Raw genomic sequence first — 27,637 nt, 5'->3', positions numbered from 1 at the left:
TCATTCTCAAAGCTAAAATTTGTCTTTTAATACAATTCATAATTAATTCACTATACATTATATTTTTCTCCAGCAAAACACAAAAACTGCCCAACTTACAAATTTTCCTAAGATTAAAAATTACACGTTCATACACATACCCACACATACACCACAGTAAATCCATAAGATTGCCTATAGAAACAGACTTGAAAAAAATCAATATATATCACCATGTCAATTATTAACTGAAAATCTCTGATGTAGGCAGAATGCTGCCCCCCACACTCCCACACCTCACTTGGTCCCACCCTAACAGTGAAGATATCCGTATCCTAGACCCCACTTCTAGGATATGAATATGTGAATATGCTATCTTTGAATATGATATCTGTGAATATGCTATCTTTTATGACAAAAGGGATATTGTGGATTGCTTACTCTGAAATGTAGGGGACCACAGCAAGGACCTGAGACAGGCCTCAAGGAGCAAAGACCTGGCTGACAACAGCAAGGAAATAGGAACTCAGTCCTACAACCACAAGGAACTAACAGCCAACAATCTCACTGAGTAAGAAGTAGATTCTCCACCAGAATCTCCAGTGAGGAATGCAGCCCTGCAAACACATTGATTTCGCTGGTGAGACCAATGTTAAACATATAACCTACAGGACTACAAAACAGTAAAAAGAGTATTGCTTTAAGCCACTAATTTTATGGTAATTTTATGGGAACTTGCTACAGCTGCAATAAAAAATTAATACATTTTTATTATTATTATTTAGGTGAGTAGAACCACCTCACTAAGAGTTAAGAAAAGGGTGGAGACAACATCTAAAATCATCTCCAACACATGTAACTATGATGAATTTTAAATTAACTGTCCAACACTGCATTATAGCCACTGAACATCTCGTCATATCCTCTGACTAAACTGAATGATATAAATCAACACAGCATGAGTGACTATCTACATACCTAAGTTTTCCACCCCCATCCCCACAACAAATCTATGGGGTAAAGAGGTATTCTTAGGTTATAGAAAGAAACAAAAAGAAGAAATGACTTTCCTGATATTCTCTGGTTAGCAAAAAGAAGAGCTGGGCCTCAGATCCATGCCTCCCCGACCAAGGTGCTCTGCTTCCTGAACAATCCCACAGAGTTCTGGGCTTATCAGCTGAGGCTTCAGAGAGGTCCACTATCAACCTCTCTTACGTGGTCACACTCCACTCCTACTCTGTCCACATGGAAAGGTGGAAACACATTCAGGATATTTTAGACTTGGGGAGAAGCCAATACTCAGAACTACTGATGAAACTGAAAGCTACAGTAAATAAGCACAAACTGATTTTGCTGGTGATTGAACAGCTGGGATAGTTGACTTATTATGTCAATGATTAAAGATGCAAACCATAAAATAGCATACCTTTTTATAACCTCAGGATTATGACACTGTTTTGATGTAGATATAGGCATTACTTTTCTGCAAAATAATGGCAGTAGCTGGCCAAGGTACATACACTGAGCTTTCTGGGTTTTTTTTTTTTTTTAATTAGGTTTATTGTAATAAGAAGGATGTGAAAGAAGTAGTTCAGTTCTACTTCTTTCTAAATGACCCCTCATAAATAAAAATTACTCAGAACCGAGAAAGTCTTCTAATAGCAGGAGCTTTCTTTTATGTTATGAATTCACTCAAATGCTTGAGCTGCCAAAGGGCTATATTCTTATTTTAAAATATTACGCAATTTTCTAAATGTGCATGTAAAGTAAACCTAGAGTTGTCTTCCCTGAATATATCTCTATCCACGTTCACTCAATGGTTCCACACAAAAGTTTTATCATGCGGAATGAATATTTGCCTGGACCATGCAGGGGCCACAAGAGGCCACATAGACTCTATGTGCCATTTTCCACTAAATATAGAGCAATTCTACATACTCTGTGAAACACATAGTTTCATTAAGAATCTACCCTCTGCCAGCATGCACCTCTGCCTTAAAATCCACAGGAAACGAAGAAACCTAATAGAAGCTACTGTCACTTTGAAAATGTCCTCTATTTAACTCCACAGGGGGGCAATTAATAAAATTTAACCCAGTTGCTTGTGAATGAAAATACACAGTTTGTGAACTAAATTAAATACACTGAGTAGGAGACACAAATTTTTATACCAAATCTAACATGAAGATATATTTCTTATTAAAGTATGTTCTATATTATTACTTTCAAGAAATTCATTTCTGTGCTAAGGGCAGTTTGAATCATTTCTTCTTACCATCTTTCCTTAACATCTTGTTACAATTTTACCAGACACTTTCCTGTGTAAATAGCTGTTTTCTAAGCCATGGACTGAACTCTAACATGGAAGGTGCCAAGTCCACCTAATATGGAATCACAGGAAGCCACTGGAAAATCTCACAAAAAAACAAACAAACAAGATGGCCTTAAGAAAGAAAGCAAGCCTCGGTTGCATAAAATTGCCTCTCAAAGTAAACTGCTCCACATTAATCTCAAAACAAAAAATGTTGCTACAAATATTAACATAGCCTATGTAAAATAAATATATCTGTCTGGAATAAATTACTATGGTCACAGGCACACAACATCATTGAGGAGGAAAAATAAATGCTGCATGTGATCACAGCTTTCCCACTATAATAACTAGAATACACGTTTAATTTATGCTTTATTTTCTGAAGCATAACTTACCAATTTAGCAACTTTCCCATAGTCAATCCATCTGACAGTAGCAAAATTTGTAGATTCTGCACAGTTGAAACCATGATTAAAACCAGCATGGTAGCCATATGGGAAAGTGATCATAAATTCTCCAGCTTCCTGGGTGATCTGCAGGGTAGAGGACATATAATATTTCCCAATTATAAGGCATCCCAAATTGCAAATACAGTTAAAATATATTTCCTGTTTAAAAAAAGAAAAAAAAATGTTATGATGTCCAAGCTATACTAGTATAAAAGAGGTGCCCCCAGATTCTTCACTTAATTCTTTAATAGTTTTTCAGGAGACTTTTAAAACTTTTCTAAACAGATGACCCTCTGGCAATAGTTCAATCATTCAGCCCATAACCAGAGAAATTATATTTTATTTGAAGATGTCTGCTTTATGTTATTTTAAAAAGTGTTCATAATAGCATTCAACACATTTTAATACTCAAAAAACTCACATTACTGGCATTATAAAACAGGACATATCACAAATGACATTTTTCAAGTTACAGCTATAAAAATTTTGGCAACACACACTGAATGTTATGAATTCTTATTGCTAAAGAGTTGATTGTATTCAATAAACTGTCCTTTCATTACACCTGGAAAACATTCAATTAACTATATTTCATTTAACAGTAAAATTTCTATCAAATAATTATTCAAATATATGTACAACATATGGGTATGTAGGTGTGAGTGAGTGCATTTGCAAATATAATTAAAATAGCTTGGGTCAATCAGCCATCAACCTAAAAGCAAAGATAAAAATGTATTCAGTTCATTCCTAACTTTTAAAGAAATCTGCTTATTTTTTTTTCCGACACTCACCAAAACATACAAAACATACAAGGAGCTATGGAAGAATAGTGAAGCTAAATTTATCAATGTTTTTTTAAACTTGTCTGCTCAATACAAGAGTATCAAATCTGTAACTCACTGATTCATTCAGTCACCTTGGTTCAAGAAACAAATATGTAAGTATGCACCTGTGTGGAAACACATTGTATAAATACATGTGCACATCCTGCACTCAGTAACCATTACAGGAATGCTAAAATGTTGCATGTGGAAGTACTTTCCTTCCCAACAATTCTAGAATTTAGCTCATCACCCCTGCCCCCTGTGACATCCCACCAGGTGTTCTATTGCAATGAGCAGCCATTCAGCTGCCACCTGGCAGGCAGAGAATGGCTTATCAGGGTTCAACATGGTTCCAGTTCCATCATTTCAAGCCACGTGAGAATACAGCCTGATTCTCTCCTTTTCTAATCTCACTGAATCTCATTAATTATAATTGTGCTTGGAAATAAGGCATTCCTTGTACCATGTGATGAAATAAAACTTACTTTGCTCAACTGTCACTAGCCCTATAAAGGGGAGTTGGGGGGAAGAGGGTAAGACTGCTGTCAGTGGGATAAGGAAATGAGCTTCATTGCTCCACTGTATCTCATCTATAGTTCTTCCCTACTCTACCTGGAAAACTCCTTTCTTGCCATGCTGAAAAGTACCTATTCCCATTAAATGGGACACTAAATATTATGCCCCTATATAGTTTCTAGAAACAGGTCAGTCCCAATTAACTAAAATATAAGGCTAATTTACTGCCTCTATGAAATAAACTGATTTTTTTTTAAAAGGGTATACAGACAGAAAAGAACAAGTTCTTTTTAAGACCAACCAAGCATCATAATTCCATACAGCGAAAAATGGTGGAGAGGGTAGTACACATAATCGAAAAGCAGACATTAGCTATTTGGCAAACATACTTTTTCATGCATATATATATATACTTGTACACACACACATAAGAATATGCACAAATACACTGAAAAAAAAAGAAAAAAATGTTAGTCCAACTGGGAAATGATTGCCTAAAGAGTAAAGGTTGAACTGAGGAGGAAGAGTGCATTATTATATTACCTATACTATGCAAAGCGCTTCATATAGATAATCTCTTTTCATCCTCATAATGGCCCTATTAAATGGTACTCTTATTATCCTCATTTTCCAGTTGAAGAGATTGAAGCTCACAAAAATGATGTAATCTACCCAAGTGGTAGAATCAGAAATGAACTTGGGAAGAATCAATGTCATTCTAAAGTCTGCTACTCTGTCCAAGGTTACAGTATCATCACTGAAAAATAAGCTTCTTGAGGAGCACACTGTCATCACACATCCTTCATCAAGGCAGAAGGGGAAATGGCAACATTTCATATGAAAAACTGCAGCCACCAATCAGCCCTCTAAGTGGCTGGTGTCTCACCATCTGTGGACAAGTACTCACCATTATACTTCCCACAGAAGCCACAAAATGCCCCATCCTCAAAAGACTGGATAAGAACATGGTGCATTTGGTGGGCTACCAAACAGTACCTGGAGAGTCTCAGCCCAGAAAAAGGTGCGAGGCACCTGTCTCCTCCAAATATTACAAAGAAGCCAGAAGCTACTACAGCCTCCATCCTGGGGGAATAAGCCAATCCTGCAGCCCCGCTATTTCACATAACCCTCCTCCAAAAAACAACTTGGTCAATTCCCATCAACAGCACTAAACTCTCAGAGTTTTCCCTGTCTTGGAGGACTCAATTCTGCTCCTTCTCTGCCTTCTAACATCCCACCTTAAATAAAAGTGCTTAACCAGGCTTATGACAACCACCTGAGAGAAAGTGCACTGATGACCCAGTCTGAGACTGGAAAGCCTGGTGCTTTAGAGGCGTCTGCAAGTAAGACAATGCCCCCAGAAGGAGTGGCCCCATTGGGGGCGGGGCACAGCCTCTGACTTCTGTACCTGCGGCAGTGCTGCAGCCCCCCCACACCTGTGGACATTACCCATAGTGCACATCTCGAAGGCACACTTTCTGTCGTGGGGAGAAGTATGTAACTAAACAAGTGGTGAGAGCACTCTCATCAGGGACATGAGACAAGCCTGTCTCATGCGTGACTGCCACACAGACTCTTCATGAGTGAGCAGGACCACCCCAAGGTGGAGAATGTTTCCCAGTCCTTGCAAAACTTCTACTTCAAACAAAGTCTGGACTGGTGGGAGCGGGGCCCCAGGGGTGAGGGCTGAGGGAGATAGGTGGATGACCAGATTTTAAGGGCCTGAAATAAAGAAGAGGGAAAGATTTAGTCACAAGTGAAAAGCTTTGAAAGTGGAAAACAGCAAGGATTATGGGAAGACAGTCAAATAAAAAAATGATAAAGAGAGTAGAGCTATTTTTTAATGTTTCTGCAAGTAACTGGACTTAATCCTCCTCCAACTGAGAGCTTTTATTGACCTGTCAAAAGTTTTTTTTTCATTTCAGCTTCTTGACATGAAAACACTCATGCTCTGTAATAATTCTAACCCAATAATGATCCATGGACACAAAGAAAGAGTGATCTAGCATGTACAGAGTCTTACAAAACTTAATCTTCAGAAATATTCCAAAGAAGCAATATCTGATTATTAAATCATCAGGCAATTCTATCCATAATGAAATCTCAATTGTATTATGTCTGAATGAGTTTAGAAATAACATACTGACACCATAATCACTGATTCTAACCAACCAAACTGTTAATAAAAACTGATTTTTTTTTTAAATAGATGGCATTAACATAAATCCTTTTGCTCACATAAAAGACTTCAGTGGAAGAGAATTATGTATTATACTGTCAAATGTGCTACATTTTACTTTCACTATTGTTACAAGTGAACTAGAAGTGCATGAAATCTCAAGTAAATGTAACCCAAAATTAATTTTAAAAAAATTTAATTTCAGAATTTGAAAAAGAATAGATACATGTAAAAGAAAAAAAAAATGTCAAGAGCTTTTCTTACTTCCTTTCATTAGTACTTTTCTAATTAGTACTTTCATTAGTACTTTTCCAAAATAGTTAATTATTTTAACCATAATTTTAACAAAAGTGGAATTAAAGCCAACTGGGTCTTTAAAAAAAAATGTAATTTCAAATCAGTACTTAGGTAAATAATTGTTACCTAAATAAAACATGAATCTGAATTTTCCTCCTCATACCCTAAAAATCCTACTGGAAGTCAAAGATATATTAGTTTACATTAAATTTGTCTTAAACACAAATTCTACACACAGGAAATGATTCTGTTAAAGAGTAACACTAATATACCTTGTCAAAGGGAATGCCGTATTTCTTTAATACTGAGGGAGATATCAGTGTCATCTTGTGGCGAAGAAATGCATCACACCCTTGAGAACTGCTTGGAAAAAAACCTAAATGGAAACAGTAAATACAAGCAGTAATGCATTAATTAAGATATAATTTCAAATCAGTTTTTAAGCTTATGTTCTAGTATTCTTATATAATGACGGCTTTACACAACTACAGACCAAATCCATCATCAAAAATCACAGTGCTAAAAATTAGAGTCAGAATTCTTAAAAATTAAAGGATACATATTTTTATAACCAAAGGCTGATCTTTTTTACAAAAAGATCTGCCAAGAGTTGTCTGCATAATACAAAATGACTAAACCTTAAATATTTGTAACAAATTTAAACTCAGTCTACCTATTATCTGATAAGTGGATAAAATATTAAGGGAGGTGAGAAGAGGAAATCTGCAGTTTTAACAGAGCAATCTCTTACTTTAGACTCCTAAAAGCAGTCATCCTAGAAGCACTTGTCCAGCATACGGTAGACACACAGCAGTTTTCTATCTCTGTTTCTTTCTGATTAATTTTAGATAGTTTCAGTTCAGTTCAGTCGCTCAGTCATGTCAACTCTTTACAATCCCATGGACTGCAGCACACCAGGCCTCCCTGTCCATCACCAACTCGCAGAGATTACTCACACTCATGTCCATTGAGCCAGTGATGCCATCCAACCATCTCATCCTCTGTCATCCCCTTCTCCTCCCACCTTCAATCTTTCCCCGGATCAGGGTCTTTTCAAAAGAGCCAGTTCTTCACATCAGGTGGCCAAATATTGGAGTTTCAGTATCAGTCCTTCCAATGAACATTCAGGACTTTAACTGCTACAAACTTCTGGAACTAACTCCCAGTCAGGACCATTCAAGAACCTGGAAACCTGTCTCACCAGCCTATATGGAAAGAGTGTCTTGAAGAGGCCTTTAGGTGAAGAAGCTAAACGTGCAGCAACTGATTCATTCAACACTACATGATGTGCTGAAACCCAGCTGTTTCTCTCCATCTCTACCTTCAACACTGCAGTCTGTCTGAGACACTCTCATTAACTCAGTTACATAAGCTAGAGAAAACATACATACTTGATGTTCTAGTCTTCACCTTCCTCACTGAGAGGAAAAAACCACCGCACTGAGAGCAGGAAAGCAAGATGAGAAAGACAAGAGAAATGTGGATGGGACAGAGGAGAACCACAGAGACAGGACTTGAAAGGAACAGAGAACTCACCAGGAAAGCATGTGCTATGTATCTGGGTAAAGCAGAAAAAAGCAAAGATGCTATTTAATTCCATGGCCAAAATGAAGATAAGGCCACTGGAAACGTTACAGATCTCACTCTGTGGCTCACTACATATAAATAGCTCAAGAAAAGGACCAATCTGGTAAGAGAATCACCAGCACTCATTACCTAACTGTGAACCACTTTAACCTCATAGAATAGCAGGGTTTTACGGTAATAGTTTTAAAGTAAATAAGGCTTTACTGATGCCACCACAGAGCACGTGAGGCCATAGATCAGCAGAAGGAAACAAATCAGACATCTGAAAAAAGAAAAAAAAACCATTAGGGTATAAAGAACTACTTGCAAAGAATAGCATATCTGCTTAAGCACCTACACCTAGATTGATAAAAAGAAAAATAGAAATATTTCAAAACCACTAGACCATTCAGGTATGACCTAAACCAAATCCCTTACGATTATACAGTGGAAGTGAGACATAGATTTAAGGGACCGGATCTGATACACAGAGTGCCTGGAACTATGGACAGAGGTTTGTGACATTGTACAGGAGACCAGGATCAAGACCATCTCCAAGAAAAAGACATGCAAAAAAGCAAACTGGCTGTCTGAGGAGGCCTTACAAATATCTGTGAAAAGAAGAGAAGCTAAAAGCAAAGGAGAAAAGGAAAGATTATACCCATTTGAATGCAGAGTTCCAACGATAAGCAAGGAGATATAAGAAAGCCTTCCTCAGTGATCACTGCAAAGAAACAGAGGAAAACAATAGAATGGGAAAGACTAGAGATCTCTTCAAGAAAATTAGAGACACCAAGGGAACATCTGATGCAAAGATGGGCACAATAAAGGACAGAAATGGTACGGACTTAACAGAAGCAGAAGATATTAAGAAAAGGTGGCAAGAATACACAGAAAAATTATACAAAAAAGATCTTCACGACCCAGACAATCACGATGGTATGATCACTCACTTAGAGCCAGACATCCTGGAATGCGAAGTCAAGTGGACCTTAGGAAGCATCACTACAAACAAAGCTAGTGGAGGTGATGGAATTTCAGTTGAGCCATTTCAAATCTTAAAAGATGATGCTGTGAAAGTGCTGCACTCAATATGCCAGCAAATTTGGAAAACTCAGCAGTGGCCACAGGACTGGAAAAGGTCAGTTTTCACTCCAATCCCAAAGAAAGGCAATGCCAAGGAATATTCAAACTACTAGGCAACTGCACTCATCTCACATGCTAGTAAAGTAATGCTCAAAATTCTCCAAGCCAGGCTTCAGCAATACATGAACGAAGAACTTCCAGATGTTCAAGCTGGATTTAGAAAAGGCAGAGAAACCACAGATCAAATTTCCAACATCTGCTGGATCATCAAAAAAGCAAGAGAGTTCCATAAAAACATCTATTTCTGCTTTATTGACTATGCCAAAGCCTTTGACTGTGTGGATCACAACAAACTGTTGAAAATTCTGAATGAGATAGGAATACCAGACCACCTGACCTGCCTCCTGAGAAATCTGTATGCATGTCAAGAAGCAACAGTTAGAACTGGACATGGAACAATAGACTGGTTCCAAAATGGAAAAAGAGTACATCAAGGCTGTATATTGTCACCCTGCTTATTTAACTTATATACAGAGTACATCATGAGAAACGCTGGGCTGGACGAAGCACAAGCTGGAATCAAGACTGCCGGGAGAAATATCAATAACCTCAGATATACAGATGAAACCACCCTTACAGCAGAAAGTGAAGAAGAAATAAAAAGCCTCTTGATGAAAGTGAAAGAGGAGAGTGAAAAAGTTGGCTTAAAGCTCAACATCCAGAAAACTAAGATCATGGCATCTGGTCCCATCACTTCATGGCAAATAGATGGGGAAACAGTGGGAACAGTGGCAGACTTTATTTTCGGGCTCCAAAATCACTGCAGATGGTGACTGCAGCCATGAAATAAAAAGATGCTTACTCCTTGGAAGGAAAGTGATGACCAACCTAGATAGCATATTAAAAAGCAGAGACATTACTTTGCCAACAAAGGTCTGTCTAGTCAAGGCTATGGTTTTTCCAGTAGTCATGTATGGATGTGAGAGTTGGACTATAAAGAAAGCTGAGTGCCAAAGAATTAATGTTTTGGAACTGTGGTGTTGGAGAAGACTCTTGAAAGTCACTTGGACTGCAAGGAGATCCAACCAGTCCATCCTAAAGGAGATAAGTCCTGAGTGTACATTGGAAGGACTGATGTTGAAGCTGAACTCCAATACTTTGGCCACATGATGTGAAGAGCTGACTCATTTGAAAAGACCCTGATGCTGGGAAAGATTGAAGGCAGGAGGAGAAGGAGCCGACAGAGGATGAGATGGTTAGATGGCATCACTGACTCAATGGACGTGAGTTTGAGTAAACTCTGGGAGTTGGTGATGGACAGGGAGGCCTGGAGTGCTGCAGTCCACGGGGTTGCAAAGCATCAGACATGATTAAGTGACTGAAATAAATTGAACTGAAAACATACATCCAACAGAAATGTCAGAAATACTATCATTCTCTACACTACCAGTGGGAATAAAAGGAATAATCATGCCCTATCTGGTCATCTAATACAGCCCTCTGTCTACGGTTAATATTCATAATACATAAATAGAAATAAACAACCTGTAGAAAAAAAATGCAGACTCCAGTGAATGGTGAGAAAGCACAACATAGTGTAATGGCATGTCTACATAATAAGCTGTCCTGAATCTACACCATACAGTAAAGCACAGCAGAGAGATCCCCAAACACACAACCCATGGAAAAGTTTTAACAATACAATTGAAATGGATCTACCAGACTTTTCAAATCTGTACCTCTGTTCAGCACTGCATGAATTAAACTTTAAATTAAAATCAATGAAGAAAAAGGAGTCTACTTAATTTCCTTTCGATATGGATTTGTAATCAGGATTTGAACAATGTGGTGACTGGTCATAAGTTAATTTAAATTGGAAAACCACTGAAGGAAGGCAATTTGCAATATATTAAGAACTTCATACTGGTTCAGAGTTTATATTTTCAACAGGCTATCAGAATTATATTTTACATCACCCTGGAAAACACCTGATAAACCACAAGTTATGACACAAAGCACCTATCTCAAAATGAATTTCACCTCAAAATACCTGCAGGAGTACATGGTTCACACCCACTCCTCACTCCACCATTTACGAAAAATATTTTATTCAATATTTAAGCCAGTCAACATAACCAGAATACTATTTGATACAAAATGGTATTTTTTTTTAATACTCAGAACTATTTCAGCCCACGGCTATCTACAAAGTAAGTGAAGAAAATAAATTTGAAAACAATCACATGTATGAAATATACCAAAATAGATCTGATAGAAAAGATAACATTTAACTAAAAATTCAACTGAAGACTATCAGTTTTCTGAAAGTCACTAAATAAACAGAAAACAAGGTATGTGTTAAAAGTTTTGGAAGTAAGTTCTTTAATACATGCCTTTCAGAATCTTTTTATTTTCTATTCTTATGTTTACTTTCTTGATCTGCTTTTTCCCCCAAGTTTTAAATAATATATTTGGAAGAATTCTTCTCTAAAAGTTACCATATTTGAATGTTACTACTGCAGCATTCCATAAGATTTTTCAGTTTGCCAGTCACAGAATGGGACTTTCACAATCTTGAAGACCAAGAAGTTCCACTAAAGAAACAGTGCTACACTGACCCCGCGAGTACCTAGTAGTGGAAATAGCAGCTAGCATCTCACCAGCACACCTCACATACGCCATGACCATTAGGTAATATGACAGGTGCAGAACGACACACAGAAGAAAACTGGCACATCGTTCGGCAGCATTTACTTTTGTCACGTTAAACCATTTAGTTTATGCTTGCATAAAAACAAACATAATGACGGAACAAGATGCAAAATCTGCATGCGTGTTGTGGAGTGCTAATATTTCATTCTCCTCTCTTGTAGGGATATTTTGGTGGAAGCACTTGAGAGGCAACATACTGTAAGGTACAAACTATGCTATGGGATTTTGGTAAATCTTAATCTCATCTTACAGGCACTTAACACAAGATTACCTGAGGACCAACTTTCCTCTCTCCTTCATTGCTCACAACAAACACATACTTTAACACTGCTATTAATAGGAGAGCTAAGTGATCAAAAACCTAATTGTTTGAATTATCTGAAGTCACCCTTATCTTGTCCACATAGTTAACAGAACAAAAGAGACTAATAAAGAAACCCTACAGAGACAATGATTTCTAACACAAGTCCAACAACTCATATAGCCTTGACTATTTCCACAATCTCTCAGCTCCTCAATTTCACCATCCATATAATCAGGATGCTATTATTATCTTCCTCAGTGAGTTCTTTTCTTTCCCCAATATCAAGATATAATCGACAAATAACACTGCATGAGTTTAAAATACACAGGGTAATTGTTGGCTATATGTACATATTGTGAAATGATTACCACAATAAGTTTAGTGCACATTCATCACCTAGAAATAGTTACTTTCTGTGTGATGAGAAGTTTTAAGGTCTACTCTCTTAGAAACTTTCAATACAGTATTATTAACTGTAGTTACCATACAATACAGTACATCCCCAGAACCTACTCATAACTGAAGTCTATACTTTGGGACAATCTTCACCCATTTCCACCATCCCCTGCATCTGGCAGTCACCAAACTGTTGTTTCTACCTGTAGGTTTGGTTTCTGTAATTCTCACATATAAATAAGATCATATAGCATTTGTTTGTTTCTGACTTTTTTAACTTAGCATAATGGATCCAAGATTCTTCCATGTTGAAGGAAATGACAGAATTTCCTTCTTTCTTATGCCTGAATAATAGCCTATTGTATACATATAACACTTTGCTTTATTCATTCACCTGTCGATGGACACAGGTGGTTTCCGTATCTTAGCTACTGTAAATAATGCTGCAATGAACATTTGAGGTAATAGATATGTCTTTAAGACAGTGATTTCATTTCCCTCAAATACATATCTAGAGGTAGAACTGCTGGATCATATGTTAGTTCTATTTTCAATTTTTTGAGGAACATTCATACTGTTTTCCATAGTGGCTATCCTAGCTGGGTGGATCCTTATGGGAAGCCAGTGATATAATGCACAAAAATCTTAGCCATTATAAGAAAATGGAAACAACCCAATGTCCATCAACTGATAAATGGAAGTGCAAAATGTAGTATATCTTTACAATGAAATATTACTTAGCTATAAAAAAGAATGAGGTACTGCTATGTAGAAATCATGCTACATAAAAGATGTCAGACACAAAAGTCACATATTAAATGATTTCATGCATATGAGTCATTCAGAATATGTAAATACCTAGACAGAAAGCAGACTATTAATTTCCAGGGGCCAGAAAGGGGTGAGGGGAAATACAGTATGACTGAATAAAAAATATAAGGTTTCCTTATAGGGTGATGAAAATCTATTGGAACTAGATAGAGGTGATGGTTACGTAACACAAATATATTAAATGTAACTGCATTGTACACTTCAAAATGGTCAATGGTTTATTTTATGTTTTGTGAATATTGTTTCTGCTGTTTAGTACCTAAGTCGTGTCTGATTCTTAGTGACCCAATGGAATGTAACCTGCCAGGCTCCTCAGTCCATGGGATTTCCCAGGTGCTATACACATCCAAGGATGTTCTATACAACATAAAAGTGATCAGATGCAAGAAGCACTATTATAAGAGAGAAAAGTCTACACATTGCGCAATTCCACGTTAATAACATTCTAGAGATGGAAATCTGGTTAGTGGTTGCTGGTAGGGAGAATTAATTATGAAAGGGCACAAGAGAATTTCTGGGGCCTACTGGAAATGTTCTATATCTTGAGAGTAGTAGTAATTACACCAATGTATACATTTGTCAAAACTCACTAAACTGTATGTTTTAACAACTGGCTTTTACTGTAAGTGCATTTTACCTCTATCTGACCTAAAACATCATTAGATGTTTTTAAATTGTTTTAGAAATAGAGCAGATGTACTCTAAATTCCAATCTCACATGACAAACACATGCTGCTACTATTAAATCAACAAAGTTTTAGCCATGGTAAACATTTAAAAATCAAATTTCCTATAATATACAAACACTAGTATGGAGAAATTGATGTTAGTTGTTAATCACTTAGGAAAGAAAGGAATAAGAGAGGGAAGGAGAGGGGAAAGATGAGAAACCAGACCTATAGAGGGTATGTTCACACAAGCAATAGATTTGATTAAGACAACTTAATTGAAATTTACCCAAGTATGCTTTCACAGAGTTTTATACAAGCATACCTCAGAGATGTTGCAGGCTCTCTTCTAGATGACTGCAATAAAGCAAGTATTACGGTAAAGAAAGTCACAAGAATTTCTGGTTTCCTGGTGCATATATAATTATGTTTATACTATACTATAATCTTTTTTTTTAGACTAATAATTCTATGCCTTTTATTCAGTTATTTCAAAAATATTTGATCATTTGTTTCAAAATGTACATTTAAAAAAATTCATACAAAACTGTAATTTGTTTTAAAACCGGACAGAAACAGTGGGAAAAGGATTTGGAAAAAAGTTCACTGAAAGTAAAATGAGCCCCCTCAAAAACAAACAAACAAACAAAAAAACCCTTTTACATGAAAGCATAAATACGGGAGGTACAAATTTTCCTTGAGTTCCTTGTTGGAAATTTGGTCCATAACATGAACAGGCTGAAACAGAAAAGAGAAGAGATACTTCGTCCACATCTGCATTATGAGTTGCTTAGGGCACCAACAGCCTCAGCTCATCCTTCAGATGTTTATTAAACAAGAGAAACAGAAAAAGATGAGGTGTAGAGTCTCGTCACATAAACACTTGACTCTGTACCCAAGGAAACAGTGGTACTTACGACCGGTCAGAGGTGATCAGGTGACCAGGGCTGTCCACCCATGGCTGATTCCCAAGAAAACTTCCCTCCTCTCCACACACACTCTTGAACGCTTTCAGCGAAGTGCTGGTGATGCCTCGGGTGTCTCACAGATCTTATTCCCAGATGCTAACCTATTAATGCCCCATCATGAGGATGGTTTTTTTTTTTTTTTTCCTTTTTAAACAGTTTAAAAAATACAGGGACTTCTAAGACGATGCTATAATGTTCCACTAGAGTGCCAAGGTCACGAGAACGACAGAGGGAGCGTAGCTACCGTTTCTTCTCTGGAGATGACGACCACCGTCCCGTGGGTCCTGTCCTGCCCCAGTGGCTGGGCACTGGAAGGGACAGACGGCCTGTGGGAAAGACCACTGGCTGGGAGAGTTATTGCACAACCCGGAAGAGTGAGGAGGTGGAGGGAAGAGGCGGGCGAGAGGGAGCTGATGCTCAACAAGGTAACACTGCATGGAGGGGCGTCTGCCACAGCCCAGTCGGACCCACGTCAGATGGGCATCTGTGAGTAACACTTGTGACCGGAAGTAAGAGTAAACACCTTCCTGCATAAGCTTTGGGTGGAATGGGAAACAGCTGAGAAGAGGCTCCTGCGAGGGTACCTTTTCTTCTACATGTTGGGGGAGCTGGATGAGCAGGGTTCAGCACATGGGCCAGAGGCATGGCGGCGCCCCGCAGAGGGGTCCTAACAACCACCTGGACTCAAGGAGGAACTGGAAACCACCAGATCCTGACAACAGGCGGGGCTGAGGCTAAGACGAATGAGGGGAAACTGTCACAGTCCGCGTCCCTTTTCCACATAGCTGTACTGGGGCCGGGGGCTGGCCACACAGTGCAGGCGGAGGCCAGGAGACCCCAGCAAGTAAGGCACTTCTGACAAGAAGATACAGGATCAGTTCAGGACAGAAGGAGGCCTCGCAGAGCCAGCGCCCCGGTGCTTTCTGGGGACCTCCATAAAAGAATGAGCTGGTAAAGGCAGGCAGCTGGGGGACCCATGGTCTTTCACAGCCTTCTGAAAGGAATCAGTACTCATGCAAGAACTGTGAGAGAGAGAAGCTGGTGAAGGCTCCTCGCTGAGCCAGCCATACCTGGGGAGAGACGCGACTTAGGCCCCAAGTGATCCGTCAACAACTCAGTTGTCCAGTCATGCATGAGCCCTCCTGAGGAGAGGACTGTGAGCTAGGATGGCAGTGGGGAGAGAGAGAAAGACCACTCAGTGGTCCTGACTCACAAGCCTACGGCCCACACTCCACGGCAGTCAGGCCCTGACCCTCGGGAAAGGGGGTCTGTTCACTAGGACATGGAGGCCTCTGTAGGGGCGTGAGTCATGGGCAGACCTCCCAGCCTTCTTGGCCCCCAGGCCTAGGACAGACCAACAGGGAGGCCAAAGCCCAGGATGGAACCCAAAAGGCTGCAGGGAGCAGCCACTTCGAACTTGAAAAGGAACCCAGAGAACAGAACTTTCTGTGGTGGAACCCGGAAGCGGGGGGCAAACCCTGCCCGTACCTCCTACTCAGCACCGAGGAAATAGTCAAAGGCAACGAGAAAGAAGGTCCCCAAAGCAACCCAGCCACGCACATCCCCGAACACCTGGCCCAGTTCCAGGGCTTTCCAGTCAACAGCAGCCTCTGCAGAGGTGGCCAGGGCAGGGCAGGGATCTAGTCTGGTTTCTGAAGTGTGGTAGCTCCACTTGGGACAGAAATGGGAGAGGTCCTCGTTAGGAAAGGATGCAGGTCTAGGGCTAGGACTGACCAGGCCCAGCTCAGCCTGCTCCTGGGTCCCCAAGAACTGCCCTGCCTTCAGAAGGGGCACCTATAACCTAGCAATAATATGCAATTATCAGAACCTGGAGCGAGAAAACAACTTCCCATCATGGAGCCTCCAGGGAGGGTTAGGATCGCCACCCCAGGGCCTCCTCTCCCATGCCACCAGGTGCCCCCACATGTGCCAGCCAGCGATGCTGGCGTGGGGTGGGGCTGCTGAGGTAGATAAGCGTCTGCATGGCTCCTGGCAGATGGTGCTAAGCAGCCTCTCAAACTTGGGGGCGTCTGGCCGGGCCATCACAGAGGATTTGAGACTGAAGAACATAGCCAGAACGGCCAAACCAAGACAAGGAAGCCCAAGTTCTCAGGACCCAGCGGAACTGAGATCTGTCGGCCCCTGGCCACACACTGTAAGCCAACCTGCCACAGGCTTGGCTCTGCTCTGAAGCAAATGTGCCAGGCACGCCCGGGGTGACAGGCACCTAGTTATCCTCTCAGCTTCCCCTCAAATCACTCCTGAAGCTGGCGGGTGGGACACTAGCCTCCCGCAGTGTTCTCAGGGGCTTCATGTGGCGGGGAAGATTTCCCCAACTCTCCTTGGGGAACCGACCGAACCCATCGTTTAGGACACAGAGAGAGTCGGCCCGGCCCCGGGCTTGTGGTACCACCGTGAACCACATGGAACCGAGGAGACCACAGGCACGCCAAACACCTGTGTTGTCAGCAATCACCTTGGTACCCGAGAAGGGACGCTGCTCTACTATAATCTCTTAAGTGTACAATAGAATTATGTCCCCAAAAGTACATATCTTAATTTTAAAATACTTTATTGCTATAAATGGTAACCATCATCTAACCCTTCCATGAGTTGTAATTGTTTGCAATTCACAGATCATAAAACAAACATAATAGTGAAAAAGTTTGAGATGTGAGAATTACCAAAATGTGACAGATAAGAAGTGAGCAAATGCTATTGGGAAAATGGTACCAATAGACTTGCTCAACACAGGGCTGCCACAATCAATCAATTTGCAAGAAAAGAAAAATGCATTTTCTGCAACTCACAATAAAGTGAAGCACAACAAAATTAAATAGGCCTGTAATGGCTTTTACAATATTCATATGACTGATATGATTCTTTAAAAAAGTACAGTAGCCATATAAATGGATAGTAAAGAAAATGACAAAGGAAAAGGATATGCAAGTATGTTTCTGTAGGAAATGCTTCTATATAGGTGTATTTGATTCCTTGGAAGAAAAGCAATGAGAAACCTAGAGAGCATATTAAAAAGCAGAGAGATTACTTTGCCTACAAAGATCCATCTAGTTAAAGCTATGGCTTTTCCAGTAGTCATGTACAGATGTGACAGATGGACAATAAAAAAGGCTGAGCTACGAAGAATTGATGCTTTTGAACTATGGTGTTGGAGAAGACTCTTGGGAGTCCCTTGAACTGCAAGGAGATCCAACCAGTCCATCCTGAAGGAAATCAGTCCTAGGTATTCATTGGAAGGACTGATATTGAAGCTGAAACTCCAATACTTTGGCCACCTGATGCGAAGAGCCAACTCATTGGAAAAGACCCTGATGCTGGTAAACATTGAAGGCAGGAGAGAAGGGGACAACAGAGGATGAGGTGGTTGGATGGCATCACCGACTCAAAGGACATGAGTTTGAGCAGACTCTGGGAGATGGTGAAGGACAGGGAAGCCTGGCATGCTACAGTTCATGGGGTTGCAAAGAGTCTGACACGACAGTGAATGAACAATGAACAGCAATTTGATTAACATGTGAAATTTCTTAACATGCTTATTAGTGAAAAGAACCAATGAACCAATGAATATTATGTGGGGTGACACTTGATCATTTTTACCCACATTCTTAGTTAAGAGGTCAACTTTAGAGGTTTAGGCTATAGTTGACCTCTCTGTTCTTCCTACCCCTCTTTGAGCAATTAATGATGGAGTAGAAAGTTATCACATTGCAGGTTTCACTCTGCTCCACATGTGCAACAATCCATCAACATCTCTACTGTAGAGACAAAGCCCCAAGGAGACAAAGCTCCAGGAAAGCCAGGAGAAATCCACGCTGACTGTGTATAGAGAAGGATGGTGGTTCTCCTGAATAACTGCCCTTTTTTTATCTCCTGAACATAGTGCAGCGAGTAACAGGAAAGTTTTTCTATTTCAAACTGGCTGGCAGAACACTTAGAGTTAAAACTTCCACCTAATTTAACAGGTATATAGACCATTACACATAGTTTTTTACTGCATTCCTGGGGCCACTTTGTTTCAGCTCCAGCGTTTTCCCACCTTGTCATGACACATGGATCACACACGCACAGGTCACCAGGACTCCTCAGGCCAAGGACTTTGGCACAGGTAGGTCAGTCAAGCTAACCAGGTTTTCTGACTCAACTTCCAGCCCACAGAATCAAAGAATTCTTAATTCCCCTCCATAGTAATTTTTCCCTGCTAGCTGGCACTCCCTTCCTGAATTCTTCCTCCCATTCCCTACCTGTCATTTCACAGAACTGTCTTTCACCCCACATTCTAATTATTCTAGCATGTGCATGTTATGCATTATTGTTCAATGTTTAAAATACCACTAGGAACATGGATGGGTATACAGTATTTAAAATTCAACACAGACTGTGATTGTTATTCAGTCACTAAGTCATATCCAACTCTGCAACCCATGGACTACAGCATGCCAGATTCCTCGGTCCTCCACTATCTCCCAGAGATTGCTCAAATTCATGTCCAACAAATTGTGCTATCTGACATCAAAAAGGTCCCCTGGGGAAGAGCATGGCAACCCATTCCAGTATTCCTGACTGGAGAATCCCCATTGACAGAGGAGCCTGGCGGCTATGGTCCATGGGACTACAAAGAGGTCGGACACAACTGAGTGACTAACACACACACACACACACGTGAGGAAATTAAATTCAGGGACTGCCTCACCATTTCTAATATAACAAGTGATAGTACAATGAAAATAAACATACCATGACACATCACACATTGATCTCCATGCCTAAAGCATGAGTTAGGAATGAAGGCAGAGGATATATCACTGGACTTCTTCATTTTTTGTCTTATGGAGTCACTTAAAATTGATTATTCACAATCAGGGGTATTTAATTTATTAGCCTTTCAAAAACCAAGCATTTTAATGTAATATTTTGAGGCCATCATGTAAATAAATGTTTAAGGGAATTACATATTTATCATTTTGAGAGCTGATAAAAGTTCATTTTCCTAATTTCAAGTCAGAGGTATGAAAAAGGGTCAATTTGGAACATTTATAGAATGTAAATGACTTGTTATTTATTGCTACTCTTCTAGTCTTTAGACAGCAGTGGTTCATAATTCCTTTCGGACCAAACCATCTTGATGGATCTGATGACGGGTTAACTTCCCAGAAATCCACATATATGCCCAATTTTGAATATAATTTCAGAGAGTCCACAAGCTGCCTGCATCCAACCCACAGACCCTTTGTCCACCTCCTTGAACAGAATGTACTTAGTTGCTCAATTGTGTCCAGCTCTTTGTGACCCCATGGACTGTAGTTCGCCAGGCTTCCCTGTCCATGTAGATTCTTCAGGCAAGCATACTGGAGTGAGTTGCCATGCCCTCCTGCTGGAACAGGGATCCCTGCTAATCAGGCTAAGACTCTGTTTCACAGGCTTAAACTCAAGATGACTAGTCATTTAAACACACACACACACCGAAATTGACTGCTTAAATAAACCTGAACTAAATTAATCCCTCATAACAATGATTCATCCATTCCTTTTTATTGAGTGTCACTTTAATAGGTAAAAACAAAAACACTTGCTACAAGTAAATATGACTCCAAAAGAACCAGTATACTGAACTCTACCACACTGTCACTTAAAACAAAATTCCTGCTAATCATTCACACTTACAAAATCTGCTGCACAAAGTCCTAACTCACATATTCTTTTTCCAGTAACCAAAATTTTGACTGAAATGAGTCCTCTTTAATTTTTTAAAAACTATTAATACTTTATTCACAAAGAGAGACCAATGAAAAAGTCACACACACACACAAATCAGTTGCTCCCAATTTACTTTAATCCATATTTTGCTTAACTTAATAGAACCACTAAGATATTGTCTTATTTCTAAAATAAATGAGATTTAGACATTCTGAAAACTGAAAATCTTCAAAACTGTCTTTCATGATGTGAGTATATCTCTAGTCTCCTTTTTACTTCCCATTCAATTGTATTGGGTCAAAAATTGGAAAGACTGCAATGGCATTATAGGCAAACAAGTATAAAAATTGCAACAATTCACTCGAGATTTTTTATTACATTTATATCTACATGATATTCGAAAAAAACTGTATAAATGAGAAAGCAACTGAAGGGCAAAATCAAACTCCTGGCTTTATTAGATGCAGACCTAACGTCTTTCAGATAAAATATTTGCAGGTGCCACCGTCAATCAAGATTTCAATAGAAACCAAAGACAAAAGCATTCATGCATAAAAGGCAACTGTGATAATTATGATGTGCAGACAAGATAATGGAAAATATCCGAGGCTGCTTTTCATATTATGTATCAAGTGCTGCCTTGACCTAGACATCCTATACGGCTCCCTTACATTACTGCATTATTTTATCATTTTAATTGTTTAGCAGAATTCAATTAATTTGGCTGGCATCTGCTCAGGAAATAGAAATCCTCCATGTCTTATAGGGTCTTTCCCCTGAATCATTTCTCAAAATAATGCTGCAAAAAATTTTCAATAAACACGCAATTGAGTTTAAAGTTCCTTTTCAACCTTCAAGTTTATTAATCTCTTACTGATTAAGCTAATGGCATCCATATTTCTGGAATGTCATTTTCAGGCAGTTTATATCAAAGTGTATAAAGACAGTTTATAGCAAAAATTTAACATGTGATTCCATACCGCAAAGTTTACATTGCTCCATTTTAAAAGTTCTGGGGTAGTGAGGTGAACAGAAAATGGTAGAATAATTACTACAGAGAACAGAAGAGTCCACAGCATATAGATTTAGCACAAAGTTCACTGCCTGTGTATTTAAGGATTATGGTAATCACTTTCTAAGCTGTGCTATAATCTATTATCCAGAACCAGGATCCATCCACTTAATATTCATGAAAATAGTCCCTAACGAAGTTCAAGATTACAATTACATTGCTATTATTACTGTAATGTATTACATTATAAAAACACTAAGGCTTTATAGTTATTAGCCTGCCAAAATTATAATAATGCTTTTAACAAACATGATACCCTAACTATTCTTTCTAATACTCTTCCATAATTTGGAGGAAAGCAACTTTTAGATGTCATTAACAATATCTGTTCAGAGCTGTCAAGTCAGTGTCCCCATTTTATTATTAAATGAAAGCATACATAATGCAGGGATAAAATTCCTTTTTTACTAGAAGGCAAACCTAACATACCAATGAATGTTAGATTGGCACCTGACTGAAAGAACAGTGCTCCCTGAGGATTCAATTGAGAATAAAGGCAGAATGTCTTATCTTTAGTTGTCACTCAACAGAACTCCACTTTCCTCTGGATAAGTCACTAGTAGTCTACATCATCCTTAGTTAGGGTGGCTAGTAAAACAGAAGAAGGGGGTGGCAGGGGGTGAATATGACTCTCCCCCTTGTGAGAGAAATGAGAGCAAGGTTGCCTGGCATATCTTTAAGGCAAGGAATAAAATTAAAAGGCACTCTCAGTAGATACAAGTGGGCATAGAGTGAAAGTAACGGATAGAATTTACAAAAGACTGGCTCAATCTGGCCCTTAAGAATCTGGACAAGCTCAGTTCAGTCGCTCAATCATTTCTGACTCTTTGCGACCCCATGGACTGTAGAATGCCAGGCTTCCCTGTCCATCACCAACACCTTATTTAAACTCATGTTCATCGAGTTGGTGATGCCATCCAACCATCTCATCCTCTTGTCATTCCCTTCTCCTACCTGCCTTCAATCTTTCCCAGCATCAAGGTCTTTTCAAATGAACTAGCTCTTCACATCATGTGGACAAAGTATTGGAGTTGCAGCTTCAACATCAGTCCTTCCAATGAATATTTAGGACTGATTTCCTTTAGGATGGACTGGTTGGATCTCCTTGAAGTCCAAGGGACTTCTCTTCTCCAACTACGCAGTTCAAAAACATCAATTCTTCTGCGTTCAGCTTTCTTTACAGTCCAACTCTCACATCCATACATGACTACTGGAAAAACTATAGCTTTGACTACACAGACCTTTGTTGGCAAAGTAATCCCTCTGCTTTTTAATATGTTGTCTAGGTTGGTCATAGCTTTGCTTCCAAGGAGCAAGCATCTTTTAATTTCATGGCTGAAGTCATCATCTGCAGTGATTTTGGAGCCCAAAAAAATAAAGTCTGTCACTGTTTCCATTGTTTCCCCATCTATTGCCATGAAGTGATGGGGACCAGATGCCATGATCTTAGTTTTTTGAACGTTGAGTTTTAAGCCCAGCTTTTTCACTCTCCTTTCTCACTTTCATCTAGAGGCTCTCTAGTTCTCCTTCTCTTTCTGCCATAAGGATGGTATCATCTGCATGTCTGAAGTTATTGATATTCTCCCAGCAATCTTGATTCCAGCTTGTGCTTCATCCAGCCCAGGATTTCTCATGATATACTCTGCATATAAGTTAAAGAGGCAAGGTAACCATATACAACCTTGATGTACTCTTTCCTGATTTGGAACCAGTCTATTGTTGCATTCCACTTCTAACTGTTGCTTCTTGACCTGCATACAGATTTCTCAGGAGGCGGGTCAGGTGGTCTGGTATTCCCATTCCTTTCAAAATTTTCCATAGTTTATTGTGATCCACACAGTCAAGGGCTTTGATATAGCCAATAAAGCAGAAGTAGATGTTTTTCTGGAACTCTTGCTTTTTCGATGATTCAGTGGGTATTGGTTAATTTGATCTCTGGTTCTCTGCCTTTTCTAAATCTAGTTTGAACATCTGGAACTTCATGGTTCACATACTATTGAAGCCTAGCTTGGAGAATTTTGAGCATTACTTTGCTAGTGTGTGAGATGAATTCAATTGTGTGGTAGTTTGAACATTCTTTGGCATTGCTGTTCTTTGGGATTGGAATGAAAAGTGACCTTTTCCTGTAGCCACTGCTGAGTTTTCAAAATTTCCTGGCATGTTGAGTGCAACATTTTAACAGCCTCATCTTTTAGGATTTGAAATTGCTCAGCTGGAATTCCATCACCTCCACCAACTTTGTTCGTAGTGATGCTTTCTAAGGCACAAATAACTTCGCATTCCAGGATATCTGGTTCTAGGTGAGTGATCACACCATCATGGTGATCTGGGTCATGAAGATCTTTTTTGTATTGTTTTTCTGTGTATTCTTGCCACCTCTTCTTAATATCGTCTGCTTCTGTTAGATCCATACCATTTCTGTCCTTTATTGAGCTCATCTTTGCATGAAATGTTCCCTTGGTATCTCTAATTTTCTTGAAGAGATCTCTAGACTTTCCCATTCTATTGTTTTCCTCTGTTTCTTTGCACTGAACACTAAGGAAAGCTTTCTTATCTCTCCTTGCTATTCTTTGGAACTCTGCGTTCAAATGGGTGTATCTTTCCTTTTCTCCTTTGATTTTCGCTTCTCTTCTTTTCTCAGCTATTTGTAAAGGTCTCCTCAGGCAACCATTTTGCCTCTTTGCATTTCTTTTCCTTGGGGATGGTCTTGATCACTGCCTCCTGTACAATGTCATGAAACTCCATCCATAGTTCTTCAGGCACTCTGTCTATCAGATCTAATCCCTTGAATCTCTTTCTCACTTCCACTGTTTAATCATAAGGGATTTCATTTAGTTCATACCTGAATGGTCTAGTGGTTTTCCCTACTTTCTTCAATTTAAGTCTGAATTTGGCAATAAGGAGTTCATGATCTGAGCCACAGACAGTTCCCAGTCTTGTTTTTGCTGACTGTATAGAGTTTCTCCATCTTTGGCTGCAAAAAATATAATCAATCTGATTCTGGTATTGACCATCTGGTGATGTCCATGTGTGGAGTCTTCTCTTGTGTTGTTGGAAGAGGGTGTTTGCTATGACCAGTGTGTTCTCTTGGCAAAATCTGTTTGCCTTTGCCCCACTTTGTTTTGTACTCCAAGGCCAAATTTGCCTGTTACTCCAGGTATCTCTTGATTTCCTACTTTTGCATTCCAGTCCCCTATAATGAAAAGGACATCTTTTGTGGGTGTGTTAGTTCTAGAAGGTCTTATAGGTCTTCATAGAACCGTTTAACTTCAGCTTCTTCAGCATTACTAGTCCGGACATAGACTTGGATTACTGTAATATTAAATGGTTTGCCTTGGAAATGAACACAGATCATTCTGTTTTTTTGAGATTGCATGCAAGTACTGCATTTCAGAGTCTTTTGTTGACTGTGATGGCCACTCCACTTCTTCTAAGGGATTCTTGCCCACAGTAGCAGATATAATGGTAGATGGACAGGTAATGAGAACCTACTATATAGCACAGGGAACTCTACTCAATCTCTGTGGTGACCTAAATGGGAAGGCAATCCAAAAGAGAGGGGCTATATGTATACCTATAGCTGATTCACTCTGCAATACTGCAGGAACTAACACAAATTGTAAAGCAACTATATTCCAATTTTAATTAATTTTTAAAAATTAATTTTTAAAAGTTAATTAAAACAGCAGCTAAAACTGTTTTAAAAAGTGAGAGAAGAAGAAGATGGACAAGGTCAAGGGAGGCACAACTGGATGAGGGCAGTCAAAAGGTACAAACTTCTAATTATAAGGTAAGTACTAGAAATGTAATAAATAACATGATAAATATAATTAACACTGCTGTGTGTTATATGTGAAAGCTGTTAAAAGAGTAAATTCTAAGAATTTTCATCATAAGGGGAGATGTTTTTCTATTTATTTTTGTATGTGTATGAGATAATGGATGTTCACTAAACCTACTGTGACAATCATTTCATGATGCAAGTCAAATCATTATGCTGAACAGCTTAAACTTATAACATGTTGTACGTCAAGTGCATCTCAATAAAACTAGAAGAACAAAGATGGACAAAGTCTTAAAAAAAACATATTTCAAGTTCTAGTAAAGTATGCTTAATTTTACTAGTCTAAGAAGGCATACAATATTATGCCTGTCCAGTCACCTGGAAATACTCACCTTCATACTTCAAGCACTCTCAGGCCCAGGGGAGGGGGATTTAACACAAATGTTTCGTGAAATAACATGGCAACATGAAAAGTACCCATAAAACACCCTAGAGCCCAAGATCCAGTATCAGTACTTCTCAGAATTTATCTCAATGGTACAACTAAAGGAAATAAAAATTTTATTGACACAGTGATGTTAAGTACATTATATAAAGGAGAAAAAAACTGGAAATAACTAAAATATGTTAAGTGCAATCAGCTGACAAAAAACAAAGCAGCAAACTAAAATAATCATGATGATTATGCAATAAGGAAAAATTCTGCATACAATGTGAAAAAAATTAAAATTACTCAATGAGAAAAATACTTAGAAGCCAATAACTTAAAAAGAATAAAATTAACATAGTAACATTCTACACTGTAAAAATACCTCAGAAACAAAGAAGCTGTCATCTAGATAACAGATAGCAAGTTTACCTTGAGCTAGTCTTTCCAGTCGTTTTCCATGTTCCGGGGGTATTGCATACCTAAAATTTTAAACACAAATAACAACTTTAGGTTTGTAATTGTTCAGTTTGTATCCTAAGGATGTCTATTTCTAAATAATTTCATGCAAAAAAAAAGTCAACCCCAAACTCCACATAGATTAACTAAGCAGCTATTAGAGAATCAAACATAGAGTTGTAACTCTTGAACACTAATCAGAGGAAAAATAAACTTCAGTCATCTATTTCAATGCCCCAGATCACCATTCCAACCACATTTTACACATTAGGGAACAAAGGCCCCAAGCCAGCAAACTGCTTGGACAAGGTGGCACCTGGCCACAACATGGAGATTAGAACCTCCCTTGTAACACTCACAACACCATAGCAATCCAGGGCTATTTTGGGTTTTATGTTTTTTGTTTCAAAGTTGATTAGTTGGGCCTTTGTTTTTAAGCAGAGTTCTTTTTTAAAAACCTTGTTTAAAAAATTAAAAGAAAAAACAACTTAAAAATTTACTGATAAGCAGGATAGGAAATAAAACTATTACAGCAATGTTTGTATCTCCACCAAACCTTTCTAAGAATATTGCACTTTTCAAATAGTTTTTAAATAAAAGTTTACCAGCCATAAAAAGGTTACTTTAATTTATTTCACAATTATGTGACTTTTAAAATCTTGATATATAAAAAAAGAATTCCCTGGCAGTCCAGCGGTTAGGACTCGGCGCTCGCACTGCCAGAGTCCAAGTAGGATCCCTGTTTGAAAAACGGAATTGTACATCCTTGGAGAACAGAAATTCTTCAAGTAGTACTCATTTATAGTTTCGTGTTTTTAAAAGCTAAATACTTGAATTTGTTTACTGTGAATTTACTAACAAATTTTAAAATAATAATTTTAAGTTAAATGATCATTTCATTTTTTAAATAAAAATATGTTATTCCTCAGACCTACATTTGCTGTTTACTAGCTCAAGATATATTAAGCACAAGCTAGGTTTTTACTAAAATAACTTTTCTCATTTTACTTAACACCACACTTGGTTGCCTTTAATGCCACTGATAACATATGCAAAACTTAATTGGATCCGATGTAACTAGGCAATTC

The 27,637-nt window shown here is 38.8% G+C and overlaps 1 protein-coding gene across 8 annotated transcripts in view; it reads right to left on the bottom strand.

The window, feature by feature from the left end:
• Positions 1 to 27,637, bottom strand: part of KDM4C (lysine demethylase 4C) — a 400,301-nt gene that overhangs the window by 290,130 nt on the left and 82,534 nt on the right. For 6 of the 8 annotated variants that reach the window (XM_020904553.2, XM_070480461.1, XM_070480462.1 and 3 more), the window contains exons 6-8: positions 26,523 to 26,572; positions 6,834 to 6,937; positions 2,689 to 2,826 (exon numbers count right to left, since the gene is read on the bottom strand). In XM_020904553.2, the coding sequence (XP_020760212.2) occupies positions 2,689 to 2,826; positions 6,834 to 6,937; positions 26,523 to 26,572 (292 nt within the window). Of the gene's footprint in view, positions 1 to 2,688; positions 2,827 to 3,645; positions 3,667 to 3,694; positions 3,716 to 6,833; positions 6,938 to 26,522; positions 26,573 to 27,637 lie in introns of those variants that run through there. The other 2 variants (XM_070480464.1, XM_070480463.1) reach the window with 2 other exon arrangements.

The sequence above is a fragment of the Odocoileus virginianus genome, chromosome 18, assembly GCF_023699985.2.
Source record: "Odocoileus virginianus isolate 20LAN1187 ecotype Illinois chromosome 18, Ovbor_1.2, whole genome shotgun sequence".
Taxonomy (NCBI): domain Eukaryota; kingdom Metazoa; phylum Chordata; class Mammalia; order Artiodactyla; family Cervidae; genus Odocoileus; species Odocoileus virginianus.
Note: the sequence above shows the minus strand (reverse complement) of the source record. Positions and strands in the feature narration are given on the sequence as shown.